The sequence below is a fragment of the Melospiza melodia genome, chromosome 24, assembly GCF_035770615.1.
Source record: "Melospiza melodia melodia isolate bMelMel2 chromosome 24, bMelMel2.pri, whole genome shotgun sequence".
Taxonomy (NCBI): Eukaryota; Metazoa; Chordata; class Aves; order Passeriformes; family Passerellidae; genus Melospiza; species Melospiza melodia.
Window position 1 is genome coordinate 12,603,350 of NC_086217.1, and position 18,876 is coordinate 12,622,225.

Below are 18,876 nucleotides of genomic sequence, written 5' to 3' on the forward strand. Positions count from 1 at the left end.
CTCAGTGTGTGCACGCTGGAACGCTGCCCTGTGTACCCGTGCCTCCCGCCCCTCTTCACTCTGGCTGGTGGCTTCAGCTCCCCATTAATTAATCCCTTAATGGTGGCCGGGAAGGGCCTTCCCCGGGCTGGAAATGGGGATGCGTGCGGGGTGGGAGCGAGGATTCCGGAGCCTGCGGCTGCCGCGTTCGCCGCAGCTCGGGGATGCGAGCCCCGGGCCCGCCCCACCCCCTTCCGGTACCGGGAGAGGGCGTGGCTTAACGGAAGGGGGCGTGGCCTTGTCCCGGTGAGGGCTGGCTTGTGGCAGCAGCGGCGCCCATGGCGGAGCAGCGCGTTTCGCGCTGGTACTTCGGCGGCCTCGCGTCGTCCGGGGCCGCCTGCTGCACGCACCCCCTGGATCTGCTGAAGGTGAGGGGGGACACGGCCCGGGGCGGCCCCGGCGGCGCGGGGAGCCCGTCGGGGGGCACGGCGGGCAGTGTGAGAGGCTGGCAATGGCTGCGGTGGCTGGGGGGGCTCTGAGAGGATGGCGAGGCGGTTACGGGGGCGGTGGCGTGAGGGGACGGTTATGGGGGCAGGTATCGGTGAGCGCTGGGGGGCGGTTATGGGGACAGGTATCGGTTAGGGCTTGCGGGCGGGTGTTGGTCGTGAGGGTCCCGGAGAGGGTGTGAGAGGCTGGGGAGGAGGTTGGGGGAGTTGGGACTGGCTGTAGGGGTTCTGGGGGGTCTGCGGTGGAGCGGGGAGGCGTTCCGAGCGTCCTGCAGCGGCTTTGGGGCGCTGGAAGTGGCTGTAAGGGGACGGGGAGGCGCTCCGAGGGTCCCGGGAGCGGCCGTAGGGGACTGGGCTGCAGCGGGGGCAGCGGCCGGGACGGGACGGGGAGCGGGTCTGAGCGTCCCGGAGCGGCTGCGGGACCGGTTCTGAGCCACCTGGCTGCGGGGGTGCGGCTGTGAGGGTCCCAGAGCTACTTCGAGAGGATGGGGAGCTGCTCTGGGGTTCTGGAAGGGTTGTGAAGGCACCGGGAGTGGCTGTGAGGGTCCCAGAGCAACGGAGGGAGCTGGAGAACAGCTGTAGAGGTCTGGGGAAACAGCTGCTGCTCTGAGGAGCTGACTCGTGGCTGTGCAGGGACACGGCTGAGGGGTCACAAAAGACCCTGGTCAGGGTAATGGGTGGGTGTGTGGCTGAGGGGTCCGGGAGCTTGGGGTGCCAGCTCCAGGAGCTGTGCTGGGTGCCCTGGGCGGCCCTGCCTGGACACGGCAGTGCTGGACGCTGGCCCACTGGGCTCGGAGCCCTCCGGCCAAGATGTCACCTAGGCGCCGCAGATGACCTGGCATGCCTGCTGCTGCACAAAGGGCGCCGCGCGCAGCCTGCGCTGCCAGCACCCACACGCGGGGCAAATGCCAGCGCTGCCCAGAGCCTTGTGCGCCGGCCAAGTGGCGACGGGCCTGGCAGCGGAGCAGGCTGCAAGGGGGAGGGAGGAGGCAGCCCAGGACAGGGCCTGCCCTTCCCAGGGCCATGCCTGTGGGTGAGGCTGGGACACACGGCCCCTTCCCACCCCACGGAGAGAGGGGAAGATGTTCCGGGCACAGGCCCAGGAGAGGAGCCAGCCTGGCAGGGCAGTGCCGCCTCCCCAGCGCTCGGCCTGTTGCCTTGCCCAGCTGGCCGTGTCTGCCCAGTGGAGGTGGCTGCCAGCCCGTGGGAGCTTGTGTGGGGTGCCTGGCGAGGCGCTAAGAAAGGGAATAAGTCTGGCACCTGCCTCTAGGTCTGTCTCCGAGCCAGCGTGATGGCTGTGACATTTGGGCTGCATCCCCGTGCTGTCCTGTGTGGATGAGCAGCCCCTGCATTCCTGCAGTGCGAGCAGCACAACCTGGCCAGCTGTTTTTGCCAGATCAATAATCACACTGACTATTGAATACAGACCCTTCTTTGGCCATGTGTTCCCCCACAGCAGGGGCTGGTGCCAGGCCTGGGGAGGCACAAGGGGCCTCAGGCTCTGGCAGGGCAGGGGACGAAGGGCGCTTCATTGCACCTCTGGACTTTGGCCCCAGTGAGAGGCCCTGGCCAGCTCACCTACAGAGTGCTTGTGCCCTTAGGCCAACTGTGCAGCTGCTGGCTGCCCACGGGCTGCTGGCCCTGCAGCGACCAGCGGTGACCAGAGCCTGGCCAGCCCGTCCCATGCCTGCCTGCCCTTCCTGCAGAGCTGGGACTGCAGGCAGTGGACTCTGTCCCTACATGGCCCTGCCCGCTTCAGCTGCTCCAGGCTGTGAACTGCCGCAAGCTCTGGTCCCTGATGTCCAAAATCCACCTGTGGGGATTGCAGTCAGGCCCCTGCACCCCTGCTGCTGCTTCATATGAGAGACAGTGGCTGTTCCCAATATCCTGCAGAGTGTCACACGACCCAGCTGTGCCACAGCTTCCGTAGTGGCCTGATCCCCTGTCAGCAGCCCTTTGCTCTGCTTATCTCCTGGGGCCTTTGACCCACATGTGGTCTCCGCAGCGCTCAGAGCATGCTCCAGCATCAGCGCACACGGCTGCCCCGTCCCAGCCAGCTCCTGTGCCTGTCACCGTTGCCCCTGGAGATGGTGGGAAGCGTTGGGCTGCTGCAGGCAGGAAGGCGCCTGGCCAGCTGTGGGGTTCTCTTGGTGCACTGAGGAGGAGGGGAAGTGGCTCTGCAGGCCTGCTGCATTGCATGGCCGTGATTTCACCAGCCCAGCTGCATCCCCTCGAGCAAACCCACACAGGGCTCACTCATGTACTGCAGGGCGCACACCCACACACCCACACCTTCCACCCTGAGGTGCCCGGAAGGGCAGGCGCACCCTTCACCTTGGGCGGCTGTGAGGGCAGGGCCCGGGCGGTGCTGCAGGCAGGAGCCTCGGCACTCTTCCCTCCCTCCCTCCCTCTCTGCCTCCGCCCCTCCGCTGCCAGGCCGGGCCAGCCTGCTCGGGGCTGTCCATGTCTTGCAGTTGGCTCCTGTGCCAGTGCTGCTGTCCTGGCACAGCTCCAATTCCCACCTGTTGCGTGCCCCTCTGTCCCTGCCCAGCCCCGCTGGGCTGACGCGCGGCGCTCTGCCCCAGGTGCACCTGCAGACGCAGCAGGAGGTGAAGATGAGGATGACGGGGATGGCGTTGCACGTGATCCGCACCGACGGCTTCCTGGCGCTCTACAACGGGCTGAGCGCCTCGCTGTGCCGGCAGGTGAGAGCTGGAGTCCCTGCAGCCCCCGCTGCTGCTGTGGGGAGCTGCCCTGTGCACACACAGCCGCTCATGTCCCCCATGCAGATGACATATTCCTTGACTCGCTTTGGCATCTATGAGAGCGCAAAGAATCGCCTGAGCAACCAGGGGCCTCCCCCCTTCTACCAGAAAGTGCTCATGGCTGCAGCAGGAGGTGAGCCAGGCACTGGGGCCCTTGGCACTGGCTCCCTCAGGATGGATAAGCCCTGACCCAGCTCTTCTTTGGCCACAGGTTTCACTGGCGGGCTTGTGGGAACCCCGGCAGACATGGTGAACGTCAGGTCAGTTCTGTCTGCACGACCAGGGCTTTTGGCCCCCCGTGCATGACGGCATTTGGGGTGCTGGCTATGCTGGGGTTCTCCTGACATCTCTCCTGGCCAGCCTGCCCCGTGGTCAGTGGGCCGGGAGCTCTGTGCCCAGGATGGCCAGAGCTGTTCTGCCTTTTGGTGACAGCACCCAGCCGTGTGTGACCCTCAGGGCGAGTGGGACTGAATGCAGCTTTCTTGGCCCTTTGTTAATGGGTGACACAACACCACTGCCCTGTGCTGGGGTCCCCGGTGCTGCAGGGGCCAGCGGGGTAGCGGCTGCCCCCTCACCTGCGGTGCTCTGCCTTGCAGGATGCAGAACGACATGAAGCAGCCGCCAAATCAGCGGCGCAAGTGAGTGAGGGGCAGGGCGAGGGGCGCGGGGCCGAGCGGGGAGGCCTGGAGGGGCCGGCGGGACGGGGGCCGGGGTCCGCGCGGCCGCGGGGGGGCAGCACCGCACCGGCGGGACCGGGGCCCGAGCGCCGCACCGGGGGCGCTCGGTGGGGTCCGGGCGGGGCCGCCGGTGCCCGGGGGAGCGGCGGGGCTGCCGCCGTGTGGGGAGCCTCGGGCCCTGACCCCTTCCCCTCTCGCTCCTTCCAGTTATTCCCATGCCCTGGATGGCATGTACCGTGTCTTCCGGGAAGGTGAGGCAGTGCCAGCCGTGTGGGTGAGCCTGCTCCGGTGTCCTAGCAGGTGCCGGGTCAGGGCGCCCTGGAAGTTCACTCAGCCGGGGCAGGGAGAGGGGCCGGGGGATGCCCTTGGGGCGGGGGGCATTCAGGGGAGCGCAGGGTCTGCATCTCCTCATCATCTGGCTGGGCAGGGGCTGGGCAAGGTCTGCCAGGGCCTGGCAGCCTGCACATACCTGGTGGGAAGGGGTGAGCTGCTGGGAGCTGCAACAGAGCAGCACAGGAGGGTGGAGCAGAGGATGAGCAGAGGCGGGGACGAGGTCATGCTGCTTTGAAGGACTCCTTCAGCCTGTTTGCTATGGTGGGCTTCAAGCAGGGCTGTGTGCGGAGTTGTGGACACACACTGGGCATGTGAGACTCCCGGGGTAATGGAGTCTGAGTGATGGCAGAGAACCGTGCTGATCCAAATCTGTCTGTCCACAGAGGGCGTGAAGAATCTCTTCTCAGGAGCATCAGTGGCATCAATCCGTGGGGCCCTTGTCACTGTTGGACAGGTAGGGCAGCTCTGCTGGGCAGTAGGGGACTGGGATAGGGACAAGGATGGTCCCTGGTGCACGAGGAACGGGGAGCATGTCGCTGATTCACCATGTCTCTGCAGCTTTCCTGTTATGACCAGGCCAAGCAGCTGGTTCTCGCTACTGGATTTCTGTCAGACAATGTCTTCACTCACTTCCTGTCCAGCGTCATCGCTGTGAGTGGGGCTGGGGGCTGGGGGCAGTGCTGCGTGTGCCTGCAGCAGGGTCAGGGTGTCAGGCTGGGGCTGCCAGAGCTGCTGCTCTGGGCTCGGCTCAGCACAGTGCCTCCAGGAGGCTCCAGGTCCCAGGGTGGCTCTGAGGCTCTGCAGTGACCACAGCAGCTGCTGGCACAGAGGTCTCCTGACTTGGCTGACTCTCTGCAGGGCCTGTGTGCCACATTCCTGTGCCAGCCCCTGGATGTGCTCAAGACCCGCCTCATGAACTCCCATGGGGAGTACCAGGTGAGTCGCCCACCTTGCCCACCGTGCTGCTGCCTGTCCCCCCATCTCCGCGTGCCAGCTTCTGCCTCCCAGCCCCTCCCAGCTCATCTCTCACCCTCTCTCTCCAGGGAGTCGCTCACTGTGCCGTGGAAACCGCCAAGCTCGGACCACTTGCCTTCTACAAGGTACCTGGCTGGGGGCGCAGGGGTGGGGCAGGCTGGGCCGCGCTGGGAGCAGAGGCTGTGGCCCAGAGCAGTCCTGGGGCAGGGAACCTTCCAGGTTCTGCTGTGGCAGTCCAGCTGCTGCCTGCTTCAGGCCTTTGTCTGCCCGGCCCAGGCTGGGCCCCGAGGTGTTGCAAGCCCTGGCCTCAGTGGGATTCAGGCTGGGCCAGGCACCGCAGCTGTGGCCCTGCTGCACCCGTCGAGCTCCCAAGCAGCAGTGCAGGTGCCAGAGGGGTCAGCACGTGGTGCTGAGCCCTGTGTGCGCTGTGGTGGCTGTGGTGTGACAGTGCCTGCTCCACAGCCCGGCCCGTGCTGACCCACGCCTGCCCACTCGTGCTGCTGCCAGGCTTGGGCTGCTGGGACAACCAGTGGCAGGCACACACTGACTCTTCCCCTTCTTGCTGTCCCCTTCCAGGGCTTCGTTCCTGCTGCTGTCCGGCTGGTTCCTCAGACTGTTCTCACCTTTCTGTTCCTGGAGCAGCTGCGCAAATATTTTGGGATCAAAGTGACCACCTGAGTCTGGGGGACTGGACCCTGCCTTGCCCCAGGGGGGTGAGCGTGTGGGTCACCCCCAAGATCCCAGAACCCCTCTCTGCTCTCTGGGGCCAGTGCCATTCCCCCTCCTCTCAACTCTACTCCTGTGCCTTGCCAGCACCTGTGGCCAACCTCCCCTCACAAACTCACCCTTCCTCTCACCCCTGTTCTCAGCGTCTCCACCTCTGCATTACTGCTTTGGGGGATTTTGGGGGGGATTTCTGTCTTCCCACTTCTCTACTGGCTCTGAGTTGTGTCCTTGTCCCCCCCGAGCCTTGTCCCTGATGTGCCCCCGAAGCAGGACTGTGCTGTCTCAGGGAGTAGGGAGATCAGAGGCCAGGCTCTGTCACAGAGCCCGTGGGGCTGCTGCCCCTGCAGCTGTGGGCTGGGGCTTGGGGCAGGGTCTGTGAGGCCGTGTCCTCCCTCTGCCTTTAGCCCCCGTGCTCCTCCCTAACCCCAGCACAGCTTGCACCTCCTGCCCTGCTGCTGGCCTCCCACCCTCTGCTCCTGCTTGGCCAAAGCTCCTCAGCACCGCTGGCTGCTGGGCTCTTCAGGGATTGTGCCTCATACCAATGATGGTGGGGAGAGGACCTTGCTCTGGCAGGGCTGCCAATGCCTGCTTGGGGACCCAGTGCTCTCTTACCACACTGCACCCACCCCACACTGGATCTGCTCTCTGTGGGGGCGTCCCCACCACCACTCTGCAGCCCCTCTCACCTTGGGGCTGGGCAGACCCCACTCCTCACAGCCCCTCACCCCACTCTGCCCAGTGTGAGGGGGCTGTGAGCACCAGCCCCTCCGCTATGGCACCCCTGTGTGAGCTGGCCCCAAGGAATCAAAGAACTGGAATATCTGAGACCTTGCTGTATAATAAAGAGTGAAGGTGGCGCAGGGCCTGCTGTCCTGTTAGGAGGGAGAGATGCTGCACTCCTTTTCATGGCTGGGGGCATGGGCCAGGAGCTGAGCCCCCCAGAGCTGAGAGAGGGCAGCAAGGCTTGGCCCTGGTGCTGTGCCGAGCTCTGTGCCCAGCACCCCTGGCCGTGTGGGCAGGCTCCCCGGCTGAGCTGTGCCGGGTCTCAGCTGGACGGCAGCTCCAGGGCAGGGCTGTGCCAAGGGCGCCCGTCGCCCCTGCGGGAGCTGCCTCCTGGATGTGCCACTAATTGGGCTCCGGCAGACTGGCACAGCAGAGCAGTGAAAGCTCGTCACCTTAACGAGGCCTAATGATGCTGGCTGGCATCTCCACTCTGGGCTTATGCCCAGCTGCAGCAGAGGCCATGGGCAGGTGAAGGCTCGTGGAGCTGGGGCTGCCCTGCCAGGCTGTGCTTCCTCATCCCCCGCGTCCTGCAGCACCCCAGGCTCTGGGGGTGACGGCTGCCGCTCTGTGCCATGCAAAGGGCCAGCGTGGAGCAGGAGAGCCGTGGAGCCCCGTGGCCCCGGCAGCACGGAGCCCTGCTCAGCCCTGCGCTCCCGTGTGCGCGTTCCCTGTCCCCCATCCCCTGTGGCAGCCGAGCTGCCGCGGCCACACTGGCAGGCAGGACAGCGTGTGCCAGACACGGCCGCGAGCGAGCGCCCACAGCTGCAGTGCGAGGGCACCGCTTATCTGCTGCGCATCGGGGAACGCGGGGCTGGCAGAGCCGGTGGCCGTGGCCGTGCCGCCTGCCCCCGCTCCCGCCCTGCTGCCCGCAGCGGCTCCCCGGACACCTCTGCCCGCTCCAGCTACGGCTGGGGCTGCCCGTCCTCCCGCAAAGCCGCCTCCCGGCCTGGAAGGTGCCGGGGCCATCTCCGGGGGCAGCGGTGGCTCCGATCCTCGTGGCAAAGGCCAGACCCCCGCGGGTCCCCGCGCTCCTGCGCCCACGCCCGGGGGAATTGCTGCCGCCGGCGGCCGCCGGAGCGGAGCCCGCGGGAGGCGGCTCCGGGGATGCGGGGCTGCGCTGAGCGCCCACCGGGCTTCGCGCGGGCTCAACCGGCACGGCCCCGGGTAAATGCGTTCGTGCCGGGAGGCCGGCACAGGGCACCCCCAGGCCGGGGCTCCCCGGGTCCCCCTGCCGCCCCGGCCAGCCGGTCCCGGTGCGTTCCTGGGCTGTGTTTACCTGCAGCGGGACGGCGGCGGCCGACACTGACCCGTCACCGCCGGCGGCGGCCGGAGCGCGGGTGTTGAGGCGGCCGGCGGCGAGACCCGCCCGGCTCCCGGAGGCTTCGAGCAGCCCCCGGAGCGGGCGGCGCGCTGGGACCGGGGAAACCTTCCGAGGAACGGGTCCCCGGCCCGCTCCCCCGGGGCTGGCGGGTCTATCTGCCCCCGCCGCTCCGCCCGTCCCCGCCGAGCCGAGCCGGTGCCCGGGAGCGGGGCGGGGACAAGCGGCGGCGCTCCCGGCAGCGGCCGCCGGTGATGCGGGGGCAGCGCCCGGCGCTCGGGCGGGGCCGGGCACCGGCTGTGCCCCTCTGGTGCCGGCGGGAGGAGCGGGGCGGCGGGACGCGGCTCCGTGCCCGCGGTCCCTCCCCCGAGCCGGTCCCTCCCCCTGGGTCGCCACAGCCGCTGCCGTCGCGGCTCCGCTAAAGTTTCGCCGAGCGCGCCGGACCCGCTCCCCGCCGGTGGCGAGATGCGTTCGGGAGCCGCCGCGAGCCCAGCCCCGACAGGTACGGGCAGGGCAGGGAGGGAGGAGGGCAGGGAGCGCCCGCAGCCGCGGGCTCGGGGCTCGGGATGTCGCCGGTCCCGTCGCGGGGATGTGGATTCGAGTGAGGACTGCGCAACCCCGGGGCCGCGAATGGAGCCCCGGGACCCCGGAGCCGCAGCTCCCCGAGCCGCCCCGGGGCTGGGCGCCGGCCCCGGGGAAAAGGAGCCCCTGGGTGCTCTGGGCCTGGGGCTCCCGCGGGGCTGCGCCCGCTGCCCGCTGGCATTCCTGGGCAGGGGCGCTGCCGTCGGACTCACGGCACCCCCGGGCTGCGATTCCGGCTGGACTCCGCCGCTTTGGGAGCGATTCCCGGAGCAGCCTCGGTCGGGGCGGGCCGTGCGTGGTGTCCCTGCCGCGGGCACAGCGGTGCCCACGCGTGTCCTGCAGAGGGGCCGAGGCAGGGGACACTTTGCCAGGTCCCAGCTCTCCCCAAGCTCTCTGGGTATTACGGGGGCCTGGTGCGAGTGCCCTTTGTGACTCTGTCCCGAGCTCTGCTGTGTCAACACGGTGTTGGTAAATGGCTTTGTTTAACCAGGACATGACGGGTATGTGACCTTGCCGTCCTCCTGGTTGCAAGTGCATCTCCAAAGCTGCTGCGGGTCCCCTCTGCCCGGCCCTGCACTTCCCCCGGGTGGTGAGGGACGCAGGGACCGCGGGGCCAGCCTGCTCTCCGGCACAGAATGGCCTCAGGACGGAGCATCAGCTCTGCTGAGCCCCCTGCCCGTGCGGCGCCTGCCGCGGTGTCCTGACCCACACCAAATTCAGTGACTTCCCCTGTGATTTTGTCTGTGCATCAGCAGGAAAATTTAGGGCCTGCAGGACCCCTCGTCAGCGTGTTAGTGCTGCCCCAGCTGCCAGCTCCTGTGGCTTCCCACCAATCCTGCTCCTTTCCGCACACTGCGGTGCATTTCTTTTTTTTTTTTTTTTTTTTTTTTTTTTTTTTTTATGTTCTGTTGCCTAGAGAGGGAAAAAGAGAAAAGGCTGAACAGAGAATAGGCAAAATGTGGATTAAAAATAGTTAATGAAAAAATGTGACCGCAAGCCCTGATCAGCAGCACAGGGCTAAAACCAGCCACTGAGCACAGCATCTCCATGCACCTCGCTGTGCCAGGCAGGGACTGGGGCAGGAGAAGCCGGACATGGGGGAGATGGGATGGCTGCTCTGCTCCATCCCCTGTGCTCCACCACTGCCTCCTGCTTTGTCCTGTGTCCCCATGTCCTTGTTGATCTGCCCCAGCTCTGGGGTCGGGTGCACACACTTGTGGTGCCAGAGGATGGCTGGGCACGTGTGGCCCCCGCAGCAGCCCTGACTTGCTGGGGCTGCATATCTGCTGCTCGGGTGTGGAGCTCCCAGTGCAGGGGAGTGTGTGCACCAGCCTGTCTGCACTGACCTTTTCCTAGGCTTTTCCCAGCCCTGTGCCTCCCCTGTGACATGCTAACCACACGTGTCACACTGCCTCCTGTGCCTTCCGTCTGTGTTTCACAGGTTTTCATGCAACGTGATGAACAAAAACACCCCTTTCCTCGAGCCAGGGATGAGGTGCTGTGTGGCTCAGCATCCCCATGACAGAGCCAGCTGGGCAGCAAGGTGATTTGGCTGCTGCCAGGCTGTATCATGGTCCCTGTATCGTGGTTTGGTACAGGGCACCTGTGCAGGTGCCCCCTGACCATGGCTTGTGGTGACCAGGCTGAAGTGGAGGTGATGCAAAGAGCATCCTATGCTCCTGTTGATGAAAACACTGTCAGGGCTGGTTTGGGTTTTCTTGGTCCAGGGTTAGACAGAATCTGCCATCACCAGGGCCTGGTGATGTTGGCTCTCTCCATGTGCCACCGATTCCACAATCTCGTAGCTCTGTGCAAACAAGTCACAGCCTTGCAGCACAAGGACTGTTCCGGGCTGCTCAGCTGCTCCTTTGCTGCCAAAGTTCCTCATACTTAGTTCTCAAGGAAAGAACGGAGAAGGAGAGTAGGAAACCTCCCTGAGCTTCCGGCAGGGACACAGGGCAGGGACGGTGCCGGACAGAACTCCTGGACCTCCCTGCCAGGGCCGTGTCCCCTGCCCTGCCCCGCTCACCCTGGGCCCGGGTGGGAAGTGGAGCAGCATCTGCAGGGCCAGGCTGGCACCGGCACTGCATCGGCTCTGGCCCAGCACCGTCCCCTCCCCTGCCAAGTGCCAAAGCCCCTGCCGAGCTGGCATGTAGCTCCGAGCTCCAAGCCAAGCCAGCCGTGGAAAGCACCGCATTAGCGCATGGGGGGCTAAGCCCTGTGTCCAGGGGCTGCACAGCCCCACAGCTCCAGAGCTCCACAGCCCCCACAGCTTCACAGCTGCCTCCGAGCCAGCGAGGCTGTGCTGAGTGAGGGGCTGTGCTGTGTGTGGGGCTGTGCTGGGTGTGGGGCTGTGCTGGGTGTGGGGCTGTGCCGGGTGTGGGGCTGTGCTGGGTACGGGGCTGTGCTGGGTACGGGGCTGTGCTGGATGTGGGGCTGTGTGTGGGGCTGTGCTGGGTGTGGGGCTGTGTGTGGGGCTGTGTGTGGGGCTGTGCTGGGTGTGGGGCTGTGCTGGGTGTGGGGCTGTGCTGGGTGTGGGGCTGTGCCGGGTGTGGGGCTGTGCTGGGTACGGGGCTGTGCTGGGTACGGGGCTGTGCTGGATGTGGGGCTGTGTGTGGGGCTGGGTACGGGGCTCTGCTGCGTGAGGGGCTCTGTTGGGTAAGGGACTGTGCTCACACGAGGCCAAGCCCCCACCCCACCGAGCCCTGTGGCACCAGGCTCTGAGGGCTGCGCCAGCCTCGCTGCACTTGTGCGGGGCTGTGGCTGTGCCAAGGTGCTCCCAGGTCACGTTGCAGATGCCCATGAGTGTCCTGTGGGGATGTTACCCAGCCCTGATCCACATGACCATCCACAGAGATCCCAGATGTGGAGCTCATTCTCTCACACGTGCAATGGCAGCAGTGCTGGAGGGGCTGGGGTGCCAAAATCCTCAGGGCAAGGGGCCATGGTGGGAAGAGGAGTCTCTTCCTAGGCAGGGCTGGGCGCTCAGCCTTCAGTGGGGGTCCGTGCTGGCACAGAGCTGCTGCAGGGTAGCGTGGAGGCTGCACAGCCATCGGTGGGGAGCAAAATCCCAGCACAGGCCCTTTGCCATCCATGCCGCCTGCCTTGGTGCAATGCCATGGCAGCAGTGCACCCAGGGCCTCCATTTGCCCTGCACCCTGCCTGGGCTGGCCCCTCCCGACCTGCCTGGGGCCAGGGGCAGCTGCCATGAGCTGCAGGGGCACCAGGGGCACAGGCCAAGGGGAGTGGGGGTCCTTGCTTTGCCCCTGTGGCTGCAGGGGCACCAGGGGCACAGGTCATGGGAAATGGGGGTCCTTGCTTTGCCCCTGTGGCTGCAGGGTTGGCACTGCTGGCTCAGGAAAGGCAAATGCAGCCACAGCCACACTGTGAGGGCAGATGGGGGTGCCTGTGTGTGACCCCTCTGGCCCAGCACAGGGGCTGCCAGCAGTGGTGTTGCACATGTCCCAGTGCTGTCTCCTCGTTCCTGCTCTCCTGGCACAAGGTCTCTCCTCCACAGCTGTGGCCCCAGGTGGAGCTGCACTGGGTGTTTGCGGCCTGGCTCCACGAAGGTCAGCAGCCACAGACCGTGACACAGGAGCAAACCCCAGTGTCCAGCGCCAGCGTGGGGCAAAAGTGCCCTGGACACCTGCTGTCCTGCACTGCAGCCCCTCAGAGGCACCAATTCAAGGCCAGGTACCCTCCTGCTCATGCCCTGGTGTGGTGGGGCATCCCCAGAGCCTGGCCCCAGCCGGGGATGAGGTGCCAGGGCAGGGAATGTGGCCCTGGGAGCCGGCTGGGCACAGCAGAGGGAGGCGGTGAGGATGTGGGGCCAGGCCCCTGTGCAGAGCTGCCTGTGGCACCCAGGCGCGGCTGAGAGGCTGCAGCCTATCCAGCTGGCAGAGGCACTGCCAGGGCACCCCTGGTGCTGCTGCTGGGCAGTGCCAGCCCCGGGGAGGGACCCAGGGTGCTGCCAGGGCTCCCGGCCACCCCAGACCTCGCTGTCCCAGCACACAGAGCCTCTGCTCCCTCTCTGCCACTGCCCACTGGCACCACTCCAGGGAGAGCTGGTCCAGGGCTGCCTCTGCACCCCGGGTCTGTGCTGGGAGCAGCCCCTGTGTGCAGGGACCCTGTTGCTGTGGCTGGTGGGCATCTCTGTGGCTGAGCAGCACTGCAGCAGCTGGGGCAAAGGGCCTGGGCAGGGACAGGGGGAAGACCATGATGGGGCTGGAGCGTGACTGGCCCCCGTGCCAGGACCCCTCACCCAGTGCAGTCTGCCCGGCTTGGCCACGCTGGGGCAGGGCTGGCAGCGGCTGCCAGATGGGGGGAGTCCAGGGCAGAGGCCTCCCTGCTGCTAAATCCCACTGCAGCCACTAAAAATAGCGGCACCTCTGCCCCAAAGCTGCTCCCCGGCCGCGCAGAGGGGCTGACAGCAAATCCCTGTGACCCAGGGACTGGGGGAGCATTCCCAGCCAGGGCAGGGACTGATGCCTGGCCAGAGACTGGCACTGGCATCTTCCCGAGGGCTGGGACAGCGTGGCAGTGGCACGGGACAGGGAGGGATGCTGGTGTGCTGGAGGGGGGCACAGGGATGGTGGGGAACAGGGACAGGGATGCTGGCATGAGGCTGTGGGAGGAGAGAGACAGGGATCCTGAGGTGGGATGGGAGAGGGACTAGGACAGGAATAGTGGTTGGGCAGTTGTGCTGCTGGGGTGGGGCTGGGGTGATGACAAAAACAGGAATTCTGCGGTGGTGAGGGGGCTAATGGGCACCCAAGAAAGGTCCCTGTTCACAGAGCCCACCCAGTGAGAGCTGTCCCCAGAGACAGCTCCGTCTGTCCTGGGACTGGCTAAATAAGGCCATGGCAGGTCCTGCTCCCAGAGCTGCATCTGGAGCCCCAAGTGCTGATTAACGAGCTGCTCCAGCAGCCACTTGGACACGGCGAGTGGGTCTGCACGGACGGAGGAAACGCGACTTTCCCAGGGATAAAAATAGGCACGGGCAGAGCGGCGAGCCCTGGGAGCAGACTGATGGGGAGCACGGCGCTGTGGCTGGTGCCGGGGGAGCCCAGGGGCTGCGGCCGTGCTGCCGTGCCCGCGCTGGCCCTGGCACCGCTGCCCACGCCCCCGGCCCGCCTGCCCTCACCCCACACAGTGGGCTGTGCCAAAATGGGCCCTTGTGGGAAGAGCCAAAATCCTGCTCAGGAGCCCCATAACCGGCTTAGGGCTGGAGGGAATTACGGCACCTCGTGAGCCACGGCCTGTGGAGCGCCCGGAGCCCCAGCACTGCCCTGGGCTGGGGGAGATGGAGCCACAGCTGAGCTTGTCCCAGGCCCACAGCAGCCCCGCGAGCCAGGATCCCTGCGGGTCAATGGCAGTGTCCCTGCCCTGCTGCCCCGTCCGTGCCCTCCCTGGCCGTCCCTGGGGTGCTGCTGCCAGACCATGTGCCCAGGTGCCAGCCTGAGGGGGTGCTCAGGGGTCCCCTCTGCCACGGGGGTCTGCATTCTCAGACTCAGCAGTGATGCCCAGCGGGGCCCCAGCAGCAGCGTGGGGTGGCACCAGCCCAGGTTTCCTCTGAGGGTCTGGGGGCAGCACTGCCACTGCACTCCAGCCACACAGGGGCTGAAACTGCCTTGGCAGCTTCTCCTGAAACTTGCAGGAGAACCTGCATGGTCACCGTCCCAGTGCCTTCCTGGGGAGGATAATACAGGCACTTGGTGCAAAAATGAGTGAACAAATATCTGAATGTGGACACCAATCAGGGCCAGGTGGGGATGGGGACAGGCTCTGTGCCAGAGCAGCCGTCTCCAGCCCCACCTGCCCTAGCCCCATCTCCCCCAGCTGTGTCCCAGGAGTCCCCGTGACCAGGAGTCTTGCACAGGGCTGCCCACATGCCAGGGCCGGCACCCCCAGGCTGGAGAAGCTGCTGAGGGCCAGTAGGAAGCCGTGTGCCCTGCACTGTGTCCCATGCATGGGGTCCAGAGGAGGGATGTCCCAGCCACGTCTCCTCACCCTGCTGGTGCTGCTGCTCTGCTGCCAGGTAAGGATGAGCTGTCACACACGAGGGTGCTCTGCCCCATGCTCAGCCCAGTACCCACGCAGGACTGCCACCGAGCCACCCATCGCACTGCATGCCCTCACCATGGCACGTGGTACAGCCTCTGGTGCCCCTCTGTGCCTCCTCGTGGCGTGGCGTGGCTCAGAATGGCACGGTGTGGCTCAGAATGGCATGGTGTGGCTCAGAATGGCATGGCACGGCACGGCATGTTCGGCAGCACCAGCTGGGGTCACTGCCTGGCACAGCACGGTGCCCCCGCGAGCAGGACACGGGTGACGGGTGGTCCCTGGTGCCCACAGGGTCCCTCTGCCCAGATCACGGATAACGTCGTGGAGAGGTGGAAGGAGTACAGCGAGGAGTGCCAGCGCAACATGAGCCGCCAGCCCGCGCCCACGGGTCAGTGCCCGCGGCCCCCCAGGTCCTGTGGGATGGGGATGGGGCCCGGAGCCAGCGCAGGGCCCGGCAGGATGGGGGCAGGCAGAGGGGCAGGGAGGGGGAGGCCAAAGCTCCTGTCCTCCTGCAGAGCTGGTCTGTAACCGCACCTTCGACAAGTTCTCCTGCTGGCCCGACACGATGCCCAACAGCACAGCCAGCGTGCCCTGCCCCTGGTTCCTGCCCTGGTACCAGAAAGGTAATGCGGGGAGGGGCGTGTGCACGTGCACCTGGGCGGTGTGTGCAGCTGTGCAGTGTGTGCAGGTGTGCTCTGTGTGTGTGCACCTGTGCAGTGTGTTCCCACGTGTGTGCAGCTGTGCTGGGACACCTGTGTGCTGTGTGCATGTGCTGCTGCAGGCAGTCACACCGGGGCCGGTGCACGCTGCCCACGGGGCTGGCACTGCTCACCATCCCTCCCCTCGCAGTGAAGCACAGACACGTCTTCAAGACCTGTGGGCCGGACGGACAGTGGGTGACAGGCCCGCGGGGACAGTCCCTGCGCGATGCCACACAGTGTGAGCAGGATGACGAGGACCTGAAGGCGCAGGTGGGCAGACCTGGGCAGCAGGGGTGTGGGGGTCCCTGCCTGCCCCCCTGCCTGCCCTCCGTCTGCCCCTGCCCTCACTCGCTCCCTCCTCTTCCAGGAAAAGTTTGCCAGGACCTATGGCAGCTTCAAGGTGATGTACACTGTGGGCTACTCTGTGTCGCTGTGTGCGCTGCTGCTCGCCCTGGCCCTGCTGCTGGGCTTCAGGTGGGACTTTGGGCGTGGCTGTCCCCAGGCTGGGCAGGGGGAGGCCGGGGCCCACGCACGGGCATTGACAATGGCCCCCAAATCCACAGCAAGCTGCACTGCATGAGGAACTACATCCACATGAACCTGTTCGCCTCCTTCATCCTGAAGGGCGTCTCCGTGCTGGTCATCGACGCCCTGCTCAAAACCCACTACAGCGACAAGATCGACGGCTACAACGTGCAAGTGTGGCTGAGCGACGAGGTCAGCGCAGGGACAGGGATGGGGACAGGGACAGGCACAGGGACAGGCAGTGCTGTGGAGCTGGGGGCTCTGGTGGGGCTGGGGGCACGGGCACACACACACAGGCAGTGCTGCAGCCCTGACCCCTGCCCACAGGCAGCTGCAGGCTGCAGGGCAGCCACGGTCTTCATGCAGTACGGCATCGTGGCCAACTACTGCTGGCTGCTGGTGGAAGGCATCTACCTGCACAACCTGCTGGTGGTGGCCGTCTTCTCCGAGAGGAGCTACTTCACCCTCTACCTGTGCATCGGCTGGGGTGAGTGTGGGCGGGCTGGCCCCTGACCCTGTGCCCTGCTGTGCCTCACCCGTGCTCTGCTCACCTCCCCTCAGGGGCACCCATGCTGTTCCTCATTCCCTGGGTCATTGTGAAGTTCCTCTACGAAAACATCCAGTGAGTACCAGCTCCAGCTGCTGGCTGCCGGGGGGCACAGGGCACAGGGAGGTGCGTGGGGGACTCTAGGGACGTTGTGCTGGTTCTGGAGTCACTCCACACCGTTGCCCATGGCAAGGAGCAGGGTTCTGGGCCTTAGTGCTTGCTTGACTCAGGCTGCCAATCCATGCCAGTCTCCAGCAGCTGCCTGGTCAAGGGGCTTCCTGGCAGTCCCCATCTGTCCGTTCTGCAGGTGCTGGTCCACGAACAACAACATGGGCTTCTGGTGGATCCTTCGCTTCCCCGTGTTCCTGGCCATCCTGGTGAGCCCCCTGCAGCCCCTGCTCCACGTCTGTGTCACAGGCCCCAGCATGGCTGTGGAGGGGGTGCCCAGGGCAGGGGAGCAGAGGCGTCCTGTGTGCCCCTCCTCTGGCTCTGCCTGTGCCCCTGACGGCTCACTCCATTCCTTTGCAGATCAACTTCTTCATCTTCATCCGCATCATTCAGATCCTCGTTTCCAAGCTCCGTGCGCACCAGATGCGCTACACTGACTACAAGTTCAGGTGGGTGTTGGACGTGGCTGTACACTGTGGGGCACACTGTGGGGCACACTGTGGGGTTACACTGTGGGGTACACTGTGGCTGTACACTGTGGGCGCACACTGTGGGGTACACTGTGGGGTACACTGTGGCTGTACACTGTGGCTGTACACTGTGGGGTACACTGTGGGGTACACTGTGGGGTTACACTGTGGGGTACACTGTGGCTGTACACTGTGGGGCACACTGTGGGGTACACTGTGGTGTGGATCCTGTGTCCCCACGGCACACAGGGCTGCGTGCCCACCCGTGACCCTCATCCCACAGGCTGGCCAGGTCCACGCTGACGCTGATCCCGCTGCTGGGCATCCACGAGGTGGTCTTTGCCTTCATCACGGACGAGCACGCCCAGGGCACACTGCGCTACGTCAAGCTCTTCTTCGATCTCTTCCTGAGCTCCTTCCAGGTGAGCCCAGCCCTCCTTGGGGACACGCAGTCTCAGGAGGGACCGGACTGAGGTCTGGTTATGCTCTTCACGCCTCTCTTCCACCTTCCCAGGGTTTGCTGGTGGCCATTCTCTACTGCTTCGTCAACAAGGAGGTGAGCAGGACAGTGGGGCACGGGCAGGGGGGCACAGGCAATAGGGGGCATGGGCAGCGGGGCACAGACAGCAGGGTCACAGACAGAGAGGGCACAGGCTCCCACTGACAGCTGCTCCCGCAGGTGCAGGCAGAGCTGCTGAAGCGCTGGCAGCGCTGGAAGCTGGGCAAGGACCTGGCTGAGGAGTACAAGCACACCTACAGCCACGCACCCAGCGCCCGCAACGGCGCGGGCAGCACCTGCGAGAAGCACCAGCTGGTGAGCGGCTGCACCAACGGGCTGGGGCGCAGCCTGGGCCCCCCGGGCGGCTCCCAGCGCCTGGAGAGGGGCGCCGCAGAGCACCTCGCCCTCGGGGGCCACCACCACTGCTACGAGTTCCCGGAGACCACGGCCGAGAGCCACTTCTGAGCCCGCAGCCAGCTGCGAGGGCTGCGCTGAGCCGGGCCCGGCCCCGTCCGCCCCTGGTGCCTGGGCACACGGACACAGTGAGGCAGGCAAGGGGCACCTGGACCTCTGGAAGGGAGAACTGTGGGGCCAGGGGGATCTGTAGGGGGGGAGTTTGTCCCGTGGTGCTTCCTCGTGCACCTTCGAGTCCCCGTGCACAGTGCTGTAATTTATCTGTCATATCTGTAAATAGGTGTGGGCCCGTGCCGGGCTGCAGGGCCAGCTCTGTGTGTGCCTTGCTGTGGGGACTGGGGACTCAGGGGACATTGGATGTGTGTGGGCCATGCTCCTAAGCACCCCATGGATGCTCCACAGCCATGGATGAGGAGCTGAGTGACCCGGCAGGTATGGGATGCTCCGGAAGACAGCCCCACGGCCTGCCCCAGCCCAGCCCCACGGCCTGCCCCAGCCCAGCCCCACTGCCTGCTCCACGGCCTGCCCCAGCCCAGCCCAAATACCTGCCCCACTGCCAGGCCCCAGCCCAGCCCCACTGCCTGCCCCACTGCCAGGCCCCAGCCCAGCCCCACTGCCTGCCCCACGGCCTGCCCCAGCCCCGCACAGGTGAGGCGGCAGACGTGCAGCCGCTGCAGCGCTGCCGGCCGGGGGCAGCTCCAGCTCCCCAGCACGCGCTTTCCTTTGGCCGCTAATCGGCTCTGTCCTCTCGCTGCCAGGAGCCCTTAATTAAATCATTTGGCTCTGCCCGCGGCACCCCCGCTCTCCCGGTCGCTGCCCGGGCCGTGGCCGGGCACCAGCCGGCG

At 66.1% G+C, this 18,876-nt stretch overlaps 2 protein-coding genes across 2 annotated transcripts; both read left to right on the plus strand.

Annotated features, from left to right (window-relative positions):
- Positions 1-139: 139 nt before the first annotated feature.
- Positions 140-6,817, plus strand: SLC25A10 (solute carrier family 25 member 10). The gene is given in 13 exon segments (XM_063175506.1): positions 140-194; positions 197-289; positions 292-407; positions 3,071-3,190; positions 3,275-3,383; positions 3,462-3,510; positions 3,847-3,888; positions 4,135-4,178; positions 4,644-4,714; positions 4,819-4,911; positions 5,119-5,196; positions 5,304-5,360; positions 5,812-6,817. Coding segments are annotated over 13 exon segments (1,029 nt in total). The 3' UTR covers positions 5,914-6,817.
- Positions 6,818-8,485: 1,668 nt separating this feature from the next.
- GCGR (glucagon receptor) lies at positions 8,486-18,340 on the plus strand. Its single transcript, XM_063175496.1, has 14 exons — positions 8,486-8,564; positions 14,483-14,681; positions 14,999-15,095; positions 15,223-15,330; positions 15,557-15,678; positions 15,776-15,882; positions 15,972-16,125; positions 16,261-16,420; positions 16,495-16,555; positions 16,788-16,857; positions 17,009-17,097; positions 17,402-17,540; positions 17,633-17,674; positions 17,798-18,340. Exons 2-14 carry the CDS (start codon positions 14,613-14,615, stop codon positions 18,080-18,082), a joined length of 1,503 nt encoding a protein of 500 aa, XP_063031566.1. The 5' UTR covers positions 8,486-8,564; positions 14,483-14,612; the 3' UTR covers positions 18,083-18,340.
- The last annotated feature ends 536 nt before the right edge of the window (positions 18,341-18,876 follow it).

What these genes read in the sequence shown, in the direction of transcription:
- GCGR (XM_063175496.1), top strand. Translation starts at nt 14,613, where the DNA reads ATGGGGTCCAGAGGAGGGATGTCCCAGCCACGTCTCCTCACCCTGCTG. An exon ending in ACGAGGACCTGAAGGCGCAG is followed by an intron (nt 15,679 to 15,775) that starts GTGGGCAGACCT and finishes CTCCTCTTCCAG; the next exon opens with GAAAAGTTTGCCAGGACCTA. An exon ending in CTACCTGTGCATCGGCTGGG is followed by an intron (nt 16,421 to 16,494) that starts GTGAGTGTGGGC and finishes ACCTCCCCTCAG; the next exon opens with GGGCACCCATGCTGTTCCTC.